The sequence below is a fragment of the Suncus etruscus genome, chromosome 11 (assembly GCF_024139225.1).
Source record: "Suncus etruscus isolate mSunEtr1 chromosome 11, mSunEtr1.pri.cur, whole genome shotgun sequence".
NCBI classification, from domain to species: domain Eukaryota; kingdom Metazoa; phylum Chordata; class Mammalia; order Eulipotyphla; family Soricidae; genus Suncus; species Suncus etruscus.
This window is the reverse complement of record NC_064858.1, coordinates 29,796,675-29,817,718: the sequence shown is the minus strand read 5'-3', so window position 1 is coordinate 29,817,718 and position 21,044 is coordinate 29,796,675. Positions and strand designations below refer to the sequence as shown.

The following is a 21,044-nucleotide window of genomic DNA, read 5'->3' as shown; positions in this document are numbered from 1 at the left end:
GAACCTAGAATTCATTATAATGCTTCAAGCCATACTCTCCACAACCTGAAAGTGATTTTCTAACTCATACTCATTGGAGCTTTATAGATATACACCAATAAAATATATATATGTAGCAACACATGTTATGTGCATTTCATGATGCAAACTATAGATGAGAATGTCCACTTTCCCTACAAATTTGTTTCTACTGTTATTTGGTTTATAAATTCCCTAATTATTATAATTATATTATATACATATAATAATTATAATTATTCCCTAATTATAAATAGACATTATAAATATATTAGTCAATGCAAAAACTTTAGCCCAAGTATTACTTACAAATTATTGGTTAAATATAATCTATCTCATGACAGAAACAATGGCCAAGTTTCTGAAACCAAATATTTTTTCTTTAAGAAGTTAACTGATTACTGTCTTCATTTTAGTTTATTTTCTCAAATTTTTAAATTGAAATGAATAACTATATTGTACCTACAAAGTTTTGGAGTTCCTCTCTACTGATGTATTTTCTATATATAATTTTTCACTACATAAAATATAGATTGTAATAAACTCTAGAATTCAATGCAATAATTTCTTGATGGTGATTTTCTCTTACAGAAGAGGGCAAATTAAGCCAAGACTTTATTTATGATGCTTAGTTCTTGTCACTTATTGTTTCATACACTCAATTTTACATTCAAACTATTTCTGCAATCTATATTTTCTTTTCTTTTTTTAATTTTTATTTTGATCATAGTGGCTTACATATCTTTTACATTAGTATTTTAGGTACATATTAACATTGAATCAGGGGAATACCCATCACCAAATTTGTCCTCCCCCCTTCCCCATTCCCTTTATGCAACCCATATCCCCCACAATCACCCCCCAGGCTGCTAGAATAGGTGGTACCCTCTTTGTCTATCTTACTATCAGTGATCATACATCTGTTTGGTCCTGGTGCCCTCCCTTGTTTCTCCCTCTATTTTAGAGGCTAAGCCAGATAAATCGAGTTATGTGGTTTTGTTTGAGGGAAAGAAAGGCAATAGAATGGGGTAAAGATTAAGCAAAAATATTAAAAAATAAATAAATAAAATTTTAAAAATATGCTGAAAATGGGTGTAGTTCTTCTAGTGACTATCTGCCTCAGTTTGAAAGAGGACATGAAAAAGGTAATTGAAACACCATAACAATACAAAAATAAATGTCAAATTAAATATTCAGTGAGCCCTACAGCAATAAAGAGAAGCACCACACAATAGTCTTGGTTCTAAATTAAAATCATGCCGGAGTGCAAAAAAGAAGGAGAAAGATAAGATAAAATGATCAGCCAGACCAGCCATGACCTACAGATTTTTTACTAGAGGGCCTAAGCATCGAATACGTTCAAGCAAACTAACATGCCCTTGCTCTTTTACCTTCTCTTCTCATTACTTCATATTTTTGTTGTTGTTATTGTTGTTTAATTGTTGGTTTGATTTGTTTTGTTTTGTTTTCTCTTTTCTCTCTTCTTGTCTCCCTCTTCTTCCACCTTCTTCTCATTACCATCAATTCAATCCAGGTCAAATAAAAACTACATGCTGCTCTATAGGAAAGGAAAGAAAGCTGATATAAAGGGTGCTGCGGACAATACTGCAAAGGGTAAACACCCATATAGATAGACCTCACTAACACAATGGTTAGTACTCGAGACACGAAACCTATATATATTTTAGTTTCTTAAACTGTGAATCATAACCCCATGGGACTGTATAACAATATAGCAACAGTATGAAGTTTCTTAAGGTGAAACAGTGAAATTTTTAAGGAATATTCATAAGTATATGAGCTATTGATTCAAGGAATATAGGTGTGCATATATCTTTTCAAATTAATGTTTTGTGTTATTGAGGTAGAAACCAAAAAGTGTTCTCACTGAGTTTTATTGAAGTTCTATTTCCCTTTTAGGGGAGAAATCTCCATATTTATTTCCATACAGGTAAAACCAGATGATATTCTCAACAGTAGATGTGGGTTTCTCATCACAACCCTTCCAACACAGAATGCTTCCTTTCAGACTTGATAAATGCTATATTCACTGGTGTGAGACACCTGAGAGTCCAAAGTGTTATCTGAAGCCAAGATTATATTCAATGTTGTTTTGATTTGAATTTTTCTAATCATGAGTGATGAGAACATATTCTTATGCCTATTGGTCATCATATATTTTTGGAAAAATGTCTACTCAACTTCTCTCCCTACTTTTTGATAAAAATCACTGAATGATTTTTTGTCCCTGAGTTTGTGAGTGCTTTATAGAACTTGGATGGGTGGGATTTATTTAAACTCTATACTATCATTTGCTGATAGCATGATCAAATGTCTTCTATGTGCTCTAATTTAATTTGAATAAAAAAATTTATTTTGAATATAAGTGAACAAGTATATGTGTATATACATATATATTTATATCTGTATATAAATTTAATGTAAGTTTCTAAATGAAAAAAATCTAAGATTGCTTCTCTGGATAATTTGTTGCTTTTATTTTAAAATGATCAAATGCTTTGGGTAACTCTTATCACTTCTATTTAAAAATGATCAAAATGCCTTCTCTTAAGGTATATGCATTGAAATACATTGAAATTTCTCTAGTTATTAATGTTGATGGAGTATGAAATCAAGTTCCTTAAGTTTGTAGGTATTTTACCAAATTATTCTTGACTTCTGATATAAATTTATATATAAGCAGAGTAATGCTGGGCCTGATTCAGGTTATATTGTGTATATTTCCCTCCACTCTGTGCAGCAACATCAACAGGCTGCTTGATATGAGTTATAGTAGAATTGACAAATATCAAAAAACCATCAATATTTTCCAAGTGGTGAAATGGTCATTAAATAGTTGTGACTGAAATTTTGGAATTCACTAAAATAAATGGGACACAAAAATGTGATTCCTATTTCTGACTAAAATGTTTAAGCTAGGATGACAAGGACATTATCATCTCTGTCTTCTTACAAAATGGTTTATATGCTTCTAAAGTTTAATCCAACAAATCACAATTACTAAATAAACTTAATCTTATATTTTATTTCAATATTAGTCATAAGAAGTTTCCTGTATCTTTAATAATTTTTGGCATCTTTAATGTCCAATTAAATACTACAGTTCTAACATTTTTAGTTTCAAATTTGAGCTTTATCCTAATTAGTTTATATCATAAATAGAATCAATCAAAAATATCTTTGAAAAATAAAAACATTACTGTAATTATTATTGTTTGACACAAAATTTATAGTGATTCAAATACTAAATATATAGTCATAATCCCCCAAATTAATGTTTAAATTATATGATAGATTCTGAAATTTGATAAGATTCATTGTATGTTAGTCACATGATTATTTATTAAGAACGACTGCAGGTCATTTTATTCAAATAGTAGCATCTAAAAATTTTAGAAGAAACATGCTTTTCAATATCTTTCCAGCTGTGAATGTCAAAGAACATTTTTGTATTGTTGGCACTCCTGGTGTGCCATACACTTAGCAAGGCTCAATTTTGGTGGATTAAAGGATGAATCCAAAATTACAATAAAATTTGCCTTGCTTGACATGAGAAAATTCTACTTTTCTGAAGACAGAGTATTAAAGACTTGCCATATTCAATTATTTTAGCTAGAAATGTATTAAGATTTACATACAGATTGATCACACAGCATATGGGAGCCTGGTGATGAGACTCAAAATTAGACACACACTACTTCATACTCACTAAGATGGTTACTATTGAAAATAAGAAAAAAGAAAGCAAAGTGTTGGCAGGAGAGGGTGTGGGGTAACTGGAAGCAGTGTACACTGTTAATAGAAGTGTAAAGTAGTACAACTGCTATGGAAAACAGCAGGAGAGGTCTTCATATTTTTAAATAAAATTACTTCATGATTCAGAAATTCCACTTTGGGGCATGTAACCCAGAAAAATGAAAGCAGTTCTCAAATAGATACTTCTGCAAAAATATTCACACCAATATTATTCATGATAACTAAAATGTGGAAGCAACACAAGCATTCATCAAAAGATGACAGAAAAGAAAAACTGCAACACATGCATAAAATAGAATATATCAGCCCTATAAGGAAGATAATTATGACAGATGTTTTCATTATAAATAAACCTTGAGGTGTCAGTATCACACGAACTAATCAAGGTGATGAGGATCTGGGGGTCTGGGCATTGAGTTTCCATTTTATAAGATGAAAAGCATTATGGAGATGAATAGTAATAATGCAAAACATCAGGAATGTATTGATTACTATTAAATTCTGCACTTAAAAACAGTTGATTAATTTTAAGGGTTGATGAAATAGTACAAGTAAGGTGCTTCCCTTGGGTTATTGGTCCTCAGCAATATATATGGTCCCTTGAGCATTTCCAGGAGTGACATCCTGATCACAGAGTTTTTGAGTTTTGTTGGAAGACACACCCAGCAGTGCCTAGAGTTTACTTCCGGATCTGCACTCAGGAATCACTGTTGGTAGGTCAGATCATATGGAGTGCTGGAAATCAAACCTGGGTTGGCCTACCTGCTGTACTGTTGTTACAGACCTCCCACATTTTGTTTTGTTTGGGTTTGGGGTCATACCTGGAGGAACTCAGGATTTAATTCCTGGCCCTCTCTTTACTCAGGAACCACTCCTGGTGATGCTCAAAAATACCATTTATGGTATTAGTGATGGAAACTGCTTTAGCCATGTGCAAGACAAAATCTCTACTCAGTTTACTATTGTAAAATGTCAGGAATAATCTCCGAACACTGCTGGTAGAGAGGGTTAATAAAAGAAAAAATATTTTGACTATACAGCAATATTATACATTACATTGTATATAATCTTGTGTATATAATTATAGTATACATCAATATTATATTATCATACAATAATAACATAACAAAAACAATGCTATACTACACATTTTACAGAGCTGTACAGTTAAAACAATCTTAGGCAAAATACTGAAAGGTGCTCTCTTGAGTTTCAAAGACCTCTCACAAATTATTTCAAGAAATCATTTTTTTGTCATTCCCTTTCTCTGGTATCATTTCCTTTTACACATCATCTCATTATTTCACTAGGTTTTATTGCTTTGTTTCTTTGTGTAAAAGTGACCCCTTCTATAAGATCCTCACCGTGAGAACTTTTAAGATAGCATAGCAATTATGGTGTTTGCCTTGCCCATGGCTGATCCTATTTTAATGCCCAGCATCCCGTATGGTTCCCCAAACCTGCGAGGAGTGATATTAAAGTGCAGAATCAGGAGTAACCTTTGAGTACCACCAGGTGTGGCCCAAAACAAAAACTAAACAAAACAAACAAAAAGATCATCACCATTCTAAGTACAATATCTCTCTAGTTAAAAAAAAATAAACATGATTTTTTTTCATAGATTCTTGTGTATTTTCATATGAAAAGATTGAGGGATGGTTGCGTAGAAGAATTTCTGAGAGAGGAAAAAATAGAGGAAAAAAGAGTAATTTAAGGATTTCTATAAAGTGTTAGCTTACCCACATCTATGTCCATTTGTGCGCTTGTGTCTTGTAAAATAACAAAACATACTTAAGATGGAAGACATGACTGCTGAATTTTATGAAAACTCTATGGTACAACAGCTCTGCTGTAAATACCAGCTGCCTTGAAGTCAAAATTGGTTGTAGATAAAGATTACACATAGGGATTACACAATAACAGTACAGAGTTAGAGTGCTTCCCTTGCACTCACAAAACTAATTCAATCTTTAGTATTCTATATGGCCCACCCTGAGCACAGAGCCAGGAGTAAAACCTAAGTACCACCGGGTATGGTCTAAAATCAAAACAAAAACAAAAATTATGAATCTCCCTAGGCCTGTGAGTAGTATAAGGACTTCAACTGGTGTTCAACTGCGAGAATAGTACATGCTTCTGTTAGCCCCAGCTCCTGTTTCCTCCAGTGCAGGAAGAAGCATTTATGGTGTAACACTTACGTAAACAGATGACGTATTCATTTCATATTTCACAAAGACAGTTTGATAATATATATGAAACTTCTGGGGTTTTTTAAATGTTTTCAGAGGTAGCAAACCACTCTTGATTTTTACTCTCAACCTGCTTTTTACATCTAACTTCAATTTACTTTTTGCGTTAGGTTATTGAGTTTTTGGAGGCAATACCTGGTAATGCTCGAAAATTATTTCTGGCTCTATGCTCAGATATTGCTGACAGTGCTCAGGTGATATTATGAAGTACAGTGATCCAAAATGGGTCACCTTTATGCAAGATAAGTACCTTACCCATTATAATATCACTCTAACCTCTACTTAAAACCATGATACCACAATCTCTTTTTACCCAAGCATTGGAGTACTGATCTTATTCCTTCTATGCAGACTCACTTTTATTCCATACATGCACTGGAATCCCTTGTAAAATATAACTATAGAGTTTTTCTTATACATACATACATACATACATACACACACACACAAGATCGGGAGAGGAAGGAGAGTTGGAAAAGCTGACGAGTCTATTCTTGCTCTCATAAAGTATCAAATTTTAGTGGAACTGAACTTTGCATATTTAGCTGTTGAAATACTCTTTCAATAAGAACAATGCTGAAACTTAGCTTAAGAAACTTCAGCATTAGTATCTAAATTTATTAAGCTATAAGATTAGGAACTTCTTAGACTCTACTTTAGGAGCTATAGAACATTTATGAAGAAGATAATCCTAGGAATAAAATCATGCTTTAATTTAAGTAATTACTGCTGGGGGCCTCTTTAGTTAATAATTGCCTAAGTCTGAAGGTTTCATAGAATATAAAATGCTCTTTGGTGAGAGTGCATGCACATCTTTGCTCACCTTTTGTAGTAGTTTTCCTGTGTTTCCTAATTACACAAAGTTATATTTTATTCAGTGTAAATTCTATATTGGCCATTTTGATTATCACATATATATTAGACAAGAGAATTCTGCCATTTCTGTTCTACAGGAAAATATATTATCTGCAATATAGGTCAATTGTGAAATCAAAAATGTGTAGACTGAAACATTCCTAATGTGGTTTCTAGTTTTTCATTTGTAAGCAAATATCACCTTTTGTTATTCTAGGAATTGGCAACTAACAGAAATATTTAAACTAATTGTTTTAATGTTACTATATTTCCTGGGGACAAAAACATTTGAAATTCATAAAAGATTAATAACAACTTCAATGATAAAAACTTCAATGATAAAAATTATAATAAACTCTACATTATTACTGAGCCCTATTTTTCACTCCAGGGTATAACATAGTTTTAAACACTGAGTCTTTCAATTCTGCAAGTAAACTTTATATTCATATATATATATATATATATATATATATATATATATATATATATATATATATATATATCATATATATTATGGCCTAGTAATAGCTCAAGTATTCGGATAATTGCATTATAAAAGAAAGAAATATACAATTTCTCAATGCATCACAGATTGCTTCCATTGTCATTGCTTCCATTGTCCTTGAGTTCTCCATCTTTCCATTCCATTTTTCATATCTTCTGCTTTGATCATTAACACTGAAACAGACAATTCCTCAAATTGCCATGGCCTATCACTAGAAATTCAGAAAGCAAGTGCTCCATTCAATTCGGAGGGTCAGATTATAATGGAGACTGTCAAAATTACCTTTTATATCTCAGTTAGGGAATAGAGAGATAGCACAGAGGTAAGGCTTTTGCCTTTCATGCAGAAGGACGATGGTTCAAATCCGGGCATCCCATATGGTCCCCCAAGCCTGCCAGGAGCAATATCTGAGCATGGAACCAGGAGTAACGCCTGAGCGCTGCCGAGTGTGACCCAAAAACCAAAAAAAAAAAAAATCTCAATTAATACTTGACCTGCATGAACTTAACTAGTGCTCATAATCATTCTTTGAGACATCTACTGTTATCATTTCTAATTTACAAACCAAGAACTAAGATGGGAGGATGTCTTAGTTTGTAGTCAAGAAGTGAGTCTTAAAATCCTTGTAAAGGTTTTATATAGGAAATTTATATTTCCATTTCCCAATAATCCCAGAACACTGTGTTTTTAAATACCAGGTGCCTGACATATCTTGGCTATATTGTCAGGATATATATTAAATTTCTGGTTATATTTACAAACACGCAGATAACAGTATTGTGAAAAGCATTCAGAACACAAGACTAAATGTTAAAGTAGCAGTATTATTCCCTCATTCATCCACTATGTTGTTTTCTTTGCTTTTTTTTTGTGTTTGTTTCTCTGAATGAAAAATCAGATAAAATTGCTTGCTCTTTATTTTCTTTAATAAATAACAGGTAATAAAATTGTTGATAGAGCTAAAAGGTTCATGAACTACAATTAGTTTTCAAAGCCTACTGGGAACTGTTCTGTTGAACTCAGTATGGCCAACGAACACCCTGATTAACATCTGTGATATTGCTTTTCTGAATTTATTATTTCCTTAAATAATTTATGTGCTCAAAATTTTAAAACTAAACACAACTGATTCTTTAAAGGTGTACATATTTAAGGGATAGTTTAATAAAAGGAGGTTTGATAATTTTTGAGGGGGCACACCCCAAAATACTTGGATTATTCTTCACTCTGCACTCAGGAATCATAGTGCTTGGGTAGGCATAAAAGATGCTGAGGAATGAACCCATATTGGCCACATACAAGGTATGTTCCTTACCCCACTGTACTCTCTCGGGTCCCAAGGCTGATTAAGGGTATAGCTACTCAGGTTTGTGTCAAATTGCTATCAATCATGATTAACAAGCTTAGTTCACTCTTCTCAGTGTATATGAACTAGGAGTTGAAGAAAAGGTTAGATTTGAATATACAAAGATAATACACAGGGCCGGTGAGGTGGCGCTAGAGGTAAGATCTGCCTTGCAAGCGCTAACCAAGGAATGACCGAGATTCAGTACCCTGGCGTCCCATATGGTCCCCACAAGCCAGGGGCAATTTCTGAGCGCTTAGCCAGGAGTAACCACTGAGCATCAAACAGCTGTGGCCCAAAAAATCAAAGAGAGAGAGAGAGAGAGAGAGAGAGAGAGAGAGAGAGAGTACACATAAGTAGTAGTAGCATAAACAAGGGCAGAAATTAAGTGTGTGATATATTTATCCACTTATTTTGGTACACCAAACAGCCAACTACTGTCAACAAGCATTAACTTTTCAATTCTCATGGATCATCCTAATGACCCAGCATCCCCCAAGAACCCCATGAAAATCTCACTATCTCATGCTCCATGCACAAAAATTTGTACTTTGGTTTATGCAGGAAAAATTTCAGGCTGATCTTTCCATTCTCTACTTTCTAATTTAAACAGGTGACTGCACCCCTACTCTTAAAAAATAGATATCACCTAATATCAGTCTTTCTACTTAATATGAAATTCAGAACTTAATCTGCATGTATGCTTTTTTCTTCTTACTATAATATATCAGCCATTTCTTTATAGACAAAGTCCTTCCATCACTACTTGGGAGTAGTTTGTTTCCTTTCCACCTTCCAAAGTACATCATTAATAATTTTTCTTTACACATATCTAAATCCTTTTGTTCCTAAATGATCTCTTAACATTTGCTCATGTCCTCAAATTTTAAAAAATAAAAATTGAAGGAGTGATCCTGCTACTTTAACATTTGGTCTTAGGTTCTTAAAACTCCAAATTTCCAATTATTGTGCCATTTTGCTTCCTTCCAGGAGCTTTCTAAATTTACCTAACCTTGACCTTTTTCTTGCCTTCCAATACATATTATTTCCATTATCTTTGTATTGATAAGACTGAATTTTGCACTCATAATCTTGAGTTCAGCAATCCTAATTCCTCACTTCATCTGAGTTATCAACATATTCGAATCACATCAACTGTTCCGCAAAACAGCCTCTTCATGTCTTCTGTAACGTACCATATCTTGTTCTTCATCCTTCTCAGGATGTAGTAAAGTATTATTTCTTTTGAATTTTTCCAATTTTTGAACAACACCCAGCTGTGTTCAGGGCTTAATTCTGTTTCTGTGCTCAGGGATAACTCCAGGGGTGCCATGGATAGAACCTGCATTAGTCTTAGGCAAGACAAACATCTTACATTCTGTATTATCTTTGAGCCCCTTTGATGATTCCCTTCTTCTGAGCCACTGGATGTTTAAGAATTCTTAGATGGTGGGACAGGAAAGAAAGTACTTTCTTGCAAGCACTTGCTTGAAAGTGGCAGACCCAGGTTCAATACCCACTATTACATATGGTCCCTCTACTCTTGTCAGAAGTGAACCCTCAGTACAGAGTCAGAGTAAGTATTGAGTACTTCCTCAAAATAAAAAAGACCACAAAAATTCAAAACTATTTCCCTGATTTCACCTTAGCCCTTCTCACTGCAAACTAGAATCATTTGAATCTAAGACTTCGATCAATATCTAAATTCATATGACACCACACAATTTCAACTAATATTTTAAATAATTGTAGATTAATATGAAATTGCAATAAATAACTTTTAGATTCTATGCATATTTTAGCAGTTTTCCCCAAAAGGTATAAATAAAACAAGATAACTACAACCAAGATATTGATATTGATTATAATGAGAGGCAAAATCAAGATCAACACTACCAAGGTACTTTATATTGCTCTTTTGTAGTCACACTCACCACTGTCCTTTCACTTCCTGCCCCCCACTTCCCCAAGGATCACTATCTTACTCTCAATTTCCATAATGTTGTCTTTTCAAGCATATCGCATAAATGGAATTATAAAGCATGTAACTTTTTGGGAATGGTTCCAGTTTTTGGAGCATCAGCTGTGGTGTGTTTCAATAATATGTTCCTTTAATTGACAAATAATATACCATACAAAAACTGATTATTTATCTAATGAAAGATATCTGAATGTTTCTTTTTTTTCTCTCATGAATAAAAATACTATAAAATTTGCATGTAGGTCTGTGTAAACATAAGATTTCATTTGTCTGAGTTAAAAAATGTCTAGAGTTTAACGAGTGAATTTATATGGTGGTAATAGAGTAAATTACATGGCTGTAACTTGTTGTTGACACTGTTATTTAAGAAACTTCAAAGTGACTTTTCAGACTGAATGTACCATTTTACATTTAACAATTGATGTATGAGTAACCCAATCTCTACACATCATTGTCAACATTTGGTATCAGTTTGTTATTTTATTCTAAAGAAAAATACAATGATAACTCTATGTAGCTTTAATTTTTATTTCCTTTTTTTAGCTAATAATGTTGAAAATATTATCATGTACTTTTTTGCCACTTGTATGTCTTTTTCTCATGCTGTGTCTCTTCATATCTTTTATCTACTTTCCAGTTCCACTGTTTGGCTTTTATATTGTCAGATTTTTGAGAGGGTTATTTTGCGAATTTTTTGTGTGTTTTGGGCCACGCCCGGTGACACTCAGGGGTTACTCCTATCTATGTGCTCATAATTTGCTTCTGGCTTGGGATCCAATGGAGGTCTGTTGTCATTGGTCAGCTGCGTGAAAGGCAAACACTCTACCGCAGTGCTATTGCTCTGGCCCCGATTTTTTGTTTTGCTTTGTTTTGTTTTGTTTTGTTTTTAGGGGGGAGGCACACCCAAAAACTTTCAGGGGTTACTCCCGGCTGTGCTCTTAGAAAATTGTCCTACTGCTGCTCTATCACTCCAGCCCCATTTTTTAGAGTTCTTTATGCAGTCTAACAACTAGTCCTTTGTTGGCTGTGTAGTCTACAAAAAGTGTTTCTTAATCTACAACTTGTCTTTCATCCTATATACACTGACTACTTTCATAGGTGAAGTTGTTTTATTTATAAGCAAGGTAAGTGTTATAACTCCTATACTATCTTTCCAGCTGCCAGATGAAAGTATTAAGACCTACAAAAGCCGGGGTGGAGGGGGACTTAAATTTCTACTCTCCAACCCAAATCAACAAATAATAGGTGGGCATCTAGATTTTCATACTCATCTGAATATCATAAGGGACTTAAATTATCCCTCTGGTATAAGACAACATGTGACATTTAGAGTGTATGCCTAATTCTAATTATTATATATAAAGAGATTATATATAGAATGGTTAAAAGTATATTTGTCCATAAATAACACCCAGAAAATCAATTGCTCCACTATTTCCTATATTGAATGAATTTGTCTTCTTTTTTAATATAATAATCATTTTTATTTTGACCAAATTGGATTAAGTATCTTTCACAGTAATTTTATAGGTACATATTGACATTGAATCAGGGGAACTCCCACCACCATTTGTCTTCTTAATAATCAGTACCTATGATACAAATGTCCTTAAATTTACCAAACACACAGGCATTTTGAAATCAGCTCACTTTTCACTTCATTTATTGGTATTTCACAGAATAATAATTTCTGGGAATGATGGATCATTACTTTAATTCCAATAACAAAACGGCAGACTCATAAGAAAGTAATTTGTCCACATGGCCTTTTCACATAAATGTCAACCTGCCACATGTTTATTGAGTAAACTATGTTTACTTACTGTTACATTCACTGCATCTAACTGAATACCATCAGACTATTGTTCAGATCATTAAGAATATAGAAAGGAAGACCAAAATACTTTCTCTTTTCTTGGAGATCGTTTAAATAACTTGAAGGGGTTATTAGAAATTAGATAAAATAAGTTAGCTATCAGGCTAATTAAGGACATAAGGGAAAGAAATCTTTACAGATTAGTTCATTAGAAGAGGTCTTTGGTATGAAATTGTGATTGTGATATTTAACACTTACCTTGATAAAGGTGGCTAATAGCTATAAGAAAAAAATAAAATTATAGATAAAAGAATAGGTATAACTTAGGCAAAATAAATAATCAAATAAATAATCAAGTAAAAGTCAAACATAAAAATGTCATAAGCAAAGGGCACAGAGTGTGTTTGGGTAGTCAAAAATGAGAGATTCCCAGCATATGACTGGTAAGAATTTGGGAGATCAGATAGTCTTTTCTCCAGCAGCCGCAACAAATTTGTATCCAGATGGTAGATTTGTACATACTACTTAAACATCACACAGGAGATTGAGGGCATTGGTGGTGGGAAAGTTGCACTGGTAAAGGGGGTGTTCTTTTTATGACTGAAACTCAATTACAAACATATATGTAATCATGGTGCTTAAATAAAGATATTATTTTAAAAATATGATCAGATTTAAAAAAAATGATCAGACCTATACCCAACCCAAAGTAAAAACAAGCAAAAAAGAGTTCTATATATCAAATCTATGGTGTAGAATTAGGTTTGCTATAGAGGGTCTAGAAAAAGAACATCATAGCTTTGATTCCCACAGCCTGCAAAAAATAGGCAGGCCTGTGTCACATATGGGATTTTTCTTTTTTATAGACCAAATTTGTTGTAATTTACTTATTTTTAAAATGCCTCAGACTGAGCGCCATAAATCAAATAAAAGATATCACTTTCTTTTTTAAAAAATCACTAAAAAATTAAACTATGATTATATTTAAACACAAAATTTGTTGCTTCAATATTACTGTTAGTTTATATTATTTTAGTGACATTTCTGTAAACTTATCATTTGAATACATTTCTTCATCTGATTAAGAATCGTAGAGGCCTTGGAAGAGGTAAATATGTTATCATATATACTGATTACAACTACAAAAACTTTCCAAAAGAAATAAATTTAGCTAATCAGTTATGTTTTGCTCTGCTGAAGAAATGAGAAAATATTCATCACTACAAAAGAAAATTCCAGGAAATTATACTCCTCCCTTTACTAGAGTTTTAGAAAAATGAATGCTTTCCATGTTAGGCTTCGTGTCTCAAGTAACATGAGGACAAACTGATAAAAAATGGTGACAACTAGTTCTTTATTTTCGTCTTCTTCAAATTTGGGGTCACAGAAAGCGTTATTTCTTATCAATTCTCTAATAGTATTATCTTTTTTGATCAGCATTTTATTGGACTCAGTGTGAAATAAAATACTTTTGTTCAACCTTTACAAGCATTTTTTCATAGGTCAACTTGTGAAAGAATTTGCTATAACATATTATACTTTTTATTTTAAACATTTCTCCTAAAGATCAGCTAACATATATGGGGAAAAATAAGACATTATGGGGGTTAGGGGTAGAGTACTTAAGCATATTCCAGGAGTAAACTCTAGGCATAGCTAGAAAGGACTTATAAATTATATCATGAAGTCAAATACAAATATGTTCTATTATTTCAAAATTTAACAATAAGGATATTTTCTATATAATATAACCTTCATTTTTACTGTTATCACTTTAAAGAATAATATTCAAATGAAAGTTGGGATTTGATATTTAGGATCCCAGAAGTTGATATTATTAGAATAACCTGACCCTCCCCTTCAACTATATATATGTATGTATATAGAGTTAACTATATGTAACTATATATATTATAACTATAACTATATATATTTACATTACCCATATAAAATTTGAGTTCAACAAATTTCCTCAGGTCTCTCACAAAAAAAAAGGTAAAAAGAAAATAATTTAAAATTTTAGATGGAAGTAAGTTGTATAAATTCTCATAATAACCTACAAACCATGTCTCCTCCTGCTCACTGTTGGCTATTGTCTTTGGTTTACAGGGACCGAGCTCCATTTATTTTCACTTCAGAGATGGAGTACTTCATTACAGAAGGTGGGAAAAAACCACAAAATTTTCAAAGCTTTGTAGAGCTTTGTTGTCGGGCTTATAATATTGTCAGAAAGCACAGCTGTCTGCTCTTGAACCTGCTAGAAATGGTAAGTCCATTGGGAAAATAGCAAAAATAATTAGCTTCATTTATGTTTCTCTTTCAGTCGTCTGTTTCTGCTAATAGCCTGGCATTCCCTGAAGAGCTATTCAAAACAGAAAGGAACGAACAAGCTAACTGTACTATTGTATATTTTATAAACTTATTTCTTAATAATTCATAACTACTGTTTCAAACATTCCTAGTCACAATAATATTGATATATTCAAGGTTAGTTCAGTATATTTGTATTGAAAATTAAGGAGAGTCATTTGAGAGTTGAACCAGCTATACTGGACTTTAGAGTCTTCACAATCCAATCTCATTTTTTCAATATGGCAGCACTGTGGTTTCCACTTTGCAAGAAATTTTGCTGACTCTTCCATCTTTATTTTTGTGCATCTATCTATTTTTCAGATTAAGAATCTGAATATCAGAATTATCAAGTAATTTCCTCATAACTCAATTTGAAAGTAGTATACTTAAAAGTATAAATTGACTCTACCAAGTCAAGGTCATATTGATAAAAGGGTTCCTCAGTCTAATCCAAAGGGATGGAGAACAGTATAGAAAAGCTAGACATGGGAATATTTAGGACAATCCCCTGGAGGAGAGATGTGGTAATTGTTTTGGATACATACACGAGTGATTTTGTAACTGTGGGGTAAAAATGCCTTTGGTAAATCATTATAAATAATCCAAAACAACTGGTCTAGTGCCTTTACCGGACAATAATTCTGCTACAATTAATTAAGGTCACAAGTGTGTGCAGGCCTTCCTAGGTTTAAATCCTAGTCTGACATTTTTGCTGATTGAACACAGATAACAAGGTATGTTACTATACTCCAATAAGACTATTATTTTATCATCTATCCAACAAAAATAACTGCATCTACCTACTACAAAATGTAATAAGTAAATCACCTAATATTGAGTGTTGTACATGCACAAAATGCTATTTTATATTAATTCATTTACATTTTATAACAATCAATTAGTGAATATAAAAATATGATTTCTGTCTACAGTAGGGTTCACTTACTTTATTATACTAGATATCATTTAGATCACTGGTGGTTACGTTTAAATTTATTAAAAAAATAATAACTTAGGGGTTGGAGACATATCAGGGAGGTAAGGCATTTGTCTTGCATGCAGAAGGACGGCAGTTCAAATCTCGGCATCCCATATGGTCCCCCGAGCCTCCTGGGAGGGAATTCTAGCATAGAGCCAGAAGTAGCCCCTAAGTGTTGCCCAGTGTGACCCAAAAACCATAAAAATAAAATAAGTATTTAAAAAGAAATGGATGGATAGTGGTACAATGAGTAGTGTGCTTGTCTTGAACATAGCCGACCAGGTTCAAACCTCTGTATCCCATATACTTTCCCAATCCCTACCAGGAGTGATTCCTGAGCTCAGAGCCAGGACTAATCCTTGAGCACTGCCATGTATGGCCCCCAAATCCACTTCCAAAATAAATTTATTAATTCTGAATAAAATATTAAATGCAGATCTTAATTGTTACTGGATACATTTTAACTTGCTCAACAGCTATCTGTGGCTCACATTAGGCAGTATAAATGTAAAACATTTTTATCACCATAGAAAAGTTCTGATGGATAAAGAAAATAAAGTTTGAGCATGCTGAAGTGAGGATTTGATTTTTACCCTTACTTTCAAACAATGTTCTCTCCTCTCTGCCATAAAATCAACACAGATTTCAAAAAAAATTATTAAAATGTAGTATTTCATAAACAAGACACTGGTTTGTCATAAATAAACTGGATATATGGGAAAGTTTCTCCCATTACTATAATCTTCTTAAACGTAGAACCTCTAAAATCTTTCCAATAATAGCTGATGAGTCATATTGGTTGATGGACAATTCTATTTGTCTCTAAAGTGATTATGAGATGGCCTCCATGGTTCATAATCTGTTTCCAAATCACAGAGGAAATTCCATAAAAACTAGACCTATGTCCTTGGTTCCATTTACATCATAAATATTCATGTACTATAACTCTTAATATCCTCTTGGGCTCTAGCACATAAATCCCTAAGTTCTTGAGTATTTACTATATGCTAGAAACTAGTCTGGAGGATATATTTTACATACAGAATCAAGTCAGGGTCTTCAAATTTTTTATTTTAATAAAATTTATTTTAATAACATTCAGGAAACTGGTTGAACTTTTCTTGATATATATTTATTTTTATCAGTATAATGAATTATTTTGCCTTCCTATAGAAAAAATTAGCATCATAATACATTCAAAAAGTCTTTAAAAAGTGCAGGGGCCCAAAACAAAGTACAGAGAAGTGGGTCCTTATCTGCCACGTGGCTGACCTAAGTTCATTCCCTGATCCTGTATATGGTTTCCTGATCCCTATTAGCAGTAATCATTGAATAAAGTCTACAATAATCCCAGAGCATTGTTGAGTGCTGTCCCCAAAAAAATTAGAGTGTTATTAATTTTTCACCTAAAAAGTAGGCATAGTACTATATACTATTATAAATAATTAGGAAAAAAATAAAAAATCACATTAAGATTATATGTTTTGGGGCTGAGGAGCAGTGGCGCAGCTGTAGGGCATTTGCCTTTTATCTAGCTGACTTAAGACAGACTGTGGTTTGATCCTCCAGCGTCCCATATGGTCCCTCAAGCCAGGAGCGATTTCTGAGTGTATAACTGCTGAGTGTATAACTGGGTGTGGTCCAAAAGCAAAAATAAATAAATAAATAAATAAAGATTAAGTATATCCAAATTTTTTATTATTCATGTCTTAACGGTTTTTTTTATTTCTTTTTTTTGTTTTGTTTTGGGGGCCACACCCGTTTGATGCTTAGGGGTTACTCCTGGCTAAGCACTCAGAAATTGCCCCTGGCTTGGGGGGGACCATATGAGATGCTGGGGGATCGAACCGTGGTCGTTCCTTGGCTAGCCCTTGCAAGGCAGACACCTTACCTCTAGTGCCACCTTGCAAGCCCCTCATGTCTTAACTTTTAGACTAAGGAGGAAATGTGGAGTTTAATGAAAGGTACTAAATTCATATTATGCATGAATTCTTAGACTCATAGAAATTGAATAACATCACAAGTAATATGGATCAAATAGAATAATATATTAACCAGCAGTGCATCAATTTCTTAGTTTGTTAATTTACCTGCCAATTATCTTCTTAAAATATTTCTAATTTACAGGACATTTATAGATAGTCATAGCATCAAAAGACTTAAAAATAAAAAAATATATATCAATAGACATTTGGGCCTTACTTTCTCCAGTAAAAATATTTATAAATTAAATTATAATTTGTGAAATATTTTCTACTTATATGGGAAATTTATGTCCCAAATAGCTCTCACTATGCATTTTGTTTTAATTTCTTCAAATAAACTCAACATATTTCTCCATGACCCAGTTACAACTTGAGAAATACTTCAGATGGGTCATAAATTCCATCTTCTAGGAATGGTCAGTATATAGGTTTATGAGTCACAAGAGTCTGGCATGTCTACTTTGAGTTAATGGCTCATCCCTAGTAGAGAGCAGAATGCTTCCAGATAACCACAATGCTTTTTATTTTCTCCTGGGAAAAGCTGGGGGTGGGTGGAAGACCCATGAAATTCCCATCATGCTTAAAAGCAAAACATCTGTAAGACACTCAATAGACTTGCTGGCTGAATTCACCAACATAAAAGCCTGTATTTTGTCAGCTTTCTGTCATTAAAAAAAATCAATTCCAGCTATAATGGAAGGCTCCCAAAGAACACAGGGACCATTCACCCAGTTTAAAATGTTTATCGCACCCATTATTAAATCAGATATTTCCCAAAAGAAATACTTCTAACATCTTTGTGTGGTGACAAAGAGTGTCTGCTTCCCTAAGCATGGCTATTAAAATAGATTCAGACTTACTTAGGAGAACCAAAGTAGAAAAATGTTAAATATTCCTATACTTTCAAAAGAGCTCATCTGTTCATTATCTGTATTAGCTACCCTCCTCTTTTCCTACTGCTCCTCTTAAATTTATTGCCCATGCAATTCAATTTAAGAGGAACTTGAACCAAATCATTGGAGGTCAAAGAACAGAGGTGTCTTAAGTGGACCCTTTTATGAGACCATCCTGTGAGGATGTACAAAATCAACCACATTCAAAGTCTCCTTTCTGAAGATAGGAACACATAAAAGAAGAAACTTTGTGCATAGAACCTCAAATTAGTAGCATGATAGATCTAGGGGTTCATCTTCAATGAAGCAATCTGACCTCAGCAGCTGTCGCAAACTCTATGCATCTGTGTGTATGCATGCATATGATGTGGTCATTCATGTGCACACATATGTTGGCAGGATCCACTTTCCCTAAATAATTGACAGTCCTAATAAGCAAGCAGGTGCCAATTTCGGGTGTCCAGAGAAATTGCAAAAAAATTTATTCAGATTTAAGGAGAAATCTATTCTTAGAAAATTAGACATGAAAATATAATAAATTGGCCAATAAATACAGAGATATCTCAAGAACTCTACCAAAGTGGTGACAGGAAACCTAATTTAGATGCATGTTGCTATGGGAAACACATCTTTCCTATGGTTGATTCTGGTAAAGTGACCAGTCAGGAGTAAACTTGTTAGTTTCTGGTTTTCATTGTCTAACAGGGTCAGGCATCTTTTTGTTCATGAATTTATTACTTTACGCAGGCATGTAGGAAGTTATATTAAGAAAGCACTGTCGAGGCAATATAAACAAGTTAGCATTGGATAAAAAACCAATTCATCCTGCCCCCAAAATTTAAATTTTGTCAAACATATCTATGAGTAAAATATAAGAAAATAGAGCAAAACCCCGAAAGCAATAAGTACTGTGAAAAGGTAAGACCAAGAAAAGAGATGCACAAAGAAAGCAGTAATTAGGGGCCCGCGAGGTGGAGCCAGAGGTAAGATGTCTGCCCTGCAAGCGCTAGCTAAGGAAGGACAGCAACTCAATCCCCTGGTGTGCCATATGGTCCCCACAAGCCAGGGGCGATTTCTGAGCACTTAGCCGGGAGTAACCCCTGAGCATCAAACGGGTGTGGCCCAAAAAAAAAAAGCAGTAATTAAACCTTATCAGTGGGATTGGTGAGTCCTCATGGAGAAAACTGAGCCTTTAAAGAAAACTCAATAGACAAGAAGGTGAAACAGAGAGATAGCATGAAGGTAGGGCATTTGCCTTGCATGCAGAAGGACAGTGGTTCGAATCCCAGCATCCCATATGGTCCCCTCAGAGGCTACCAGGAGCGATTTCTGAGCATAGAGCCAGGAGTAACCCCTGAGTACTGCCGGCTGTGAACAACAAACAAACAAAAATAGACAAGAAGATAAAGCTCTAACAGGAAAACAACTATGGTGGAAGCCTTAAGGGTCTGAGTTATAATCTTTGTTGCAAATGGAAGTGAAGTTACGTAACTATCTCTTATACAGATAGGGACCCATATATACAATAAGGTTGAATGATATTCTAGTTAATGAAAGGCTCTTTTATCCGAAAACGAGAATATTTAACTCTAAATACAATAGACCTAAGAGCCTACAAAATTGTATGGTTTTAGTGAAGGAAGTTCCATCAGCTAGCTCAGATTTTAGACAGGTAAATCAGAAACAGATAAGATTATAGAAATAGGGATTAAAATTAAAAAAAATTATTCAAATGGTCTTGGTAAAGAAGGAGCAGCTAAATAAGGACAAAGATAATTGCAAAGGAAAAAAGAAACAATAGAATAAAAGAACAATATTATTAATGACACCTGATTGCCAGAAAAGCACCTGAAAAAAATTGCCCATTACCACCTACTATCATATAAATGTAAATTTAAATTCCATTGAGATATTAGATAACAGTAAGGTATTAAAAAAGCCTGCAATAGAAAGAACAGTATCAGTGAATATGTGGAAATTAGAGAAACAAGAGCCCTCATAGTCTGTTAAATGTTATGCAAACGAATTTAGTCTCTAGGGAAGACAGGATAGCAATTTCTCAAAATATTAGAAATAGATCTGCCATATGGTTCATGGATTGCATTCTTAGGTGCCTATCCCAAAACCCCACAAAAACTAATCTGAAAGAATATTTGCATTTGTTTTTCTGTTGTGATCTTGTTAATGACCAAGATACAGAAACAACTCAAGTACCCAGTGACATGAATGAATAAAGAATATGTGATAGATATACTCAATGCAATGTCACTTAGAGGTAAGCTAAAA

At 33.5% G+C, this 21,044-nt stretch overlaps 1 protein-coding gene across 1 annotated transcript in view; it reads left to right on the top strand.

The window, feature by feature from the left end:
- The window catches only part of PIK3C2G (phosphatidylinositol-4-phosphate 3-kinase catalytic subunit type 2 gamma), a 378,850-nt gene that overhangs the window by 267,215 nt on the left and 90,591 nt on the right, over window positions 1–21,044 (top strand). Inside the window, exon 23 of the mRNA XM_049782899.1 lies at window positions 14,659–14,815. Coding sequence (XP_049638856.1) covers window positions 14,659–14,815 — 157 coding nt within the window. The remainder of the gene's footprint in view (window positions 1–14,658; window positions 14,816–21,044) is intronic.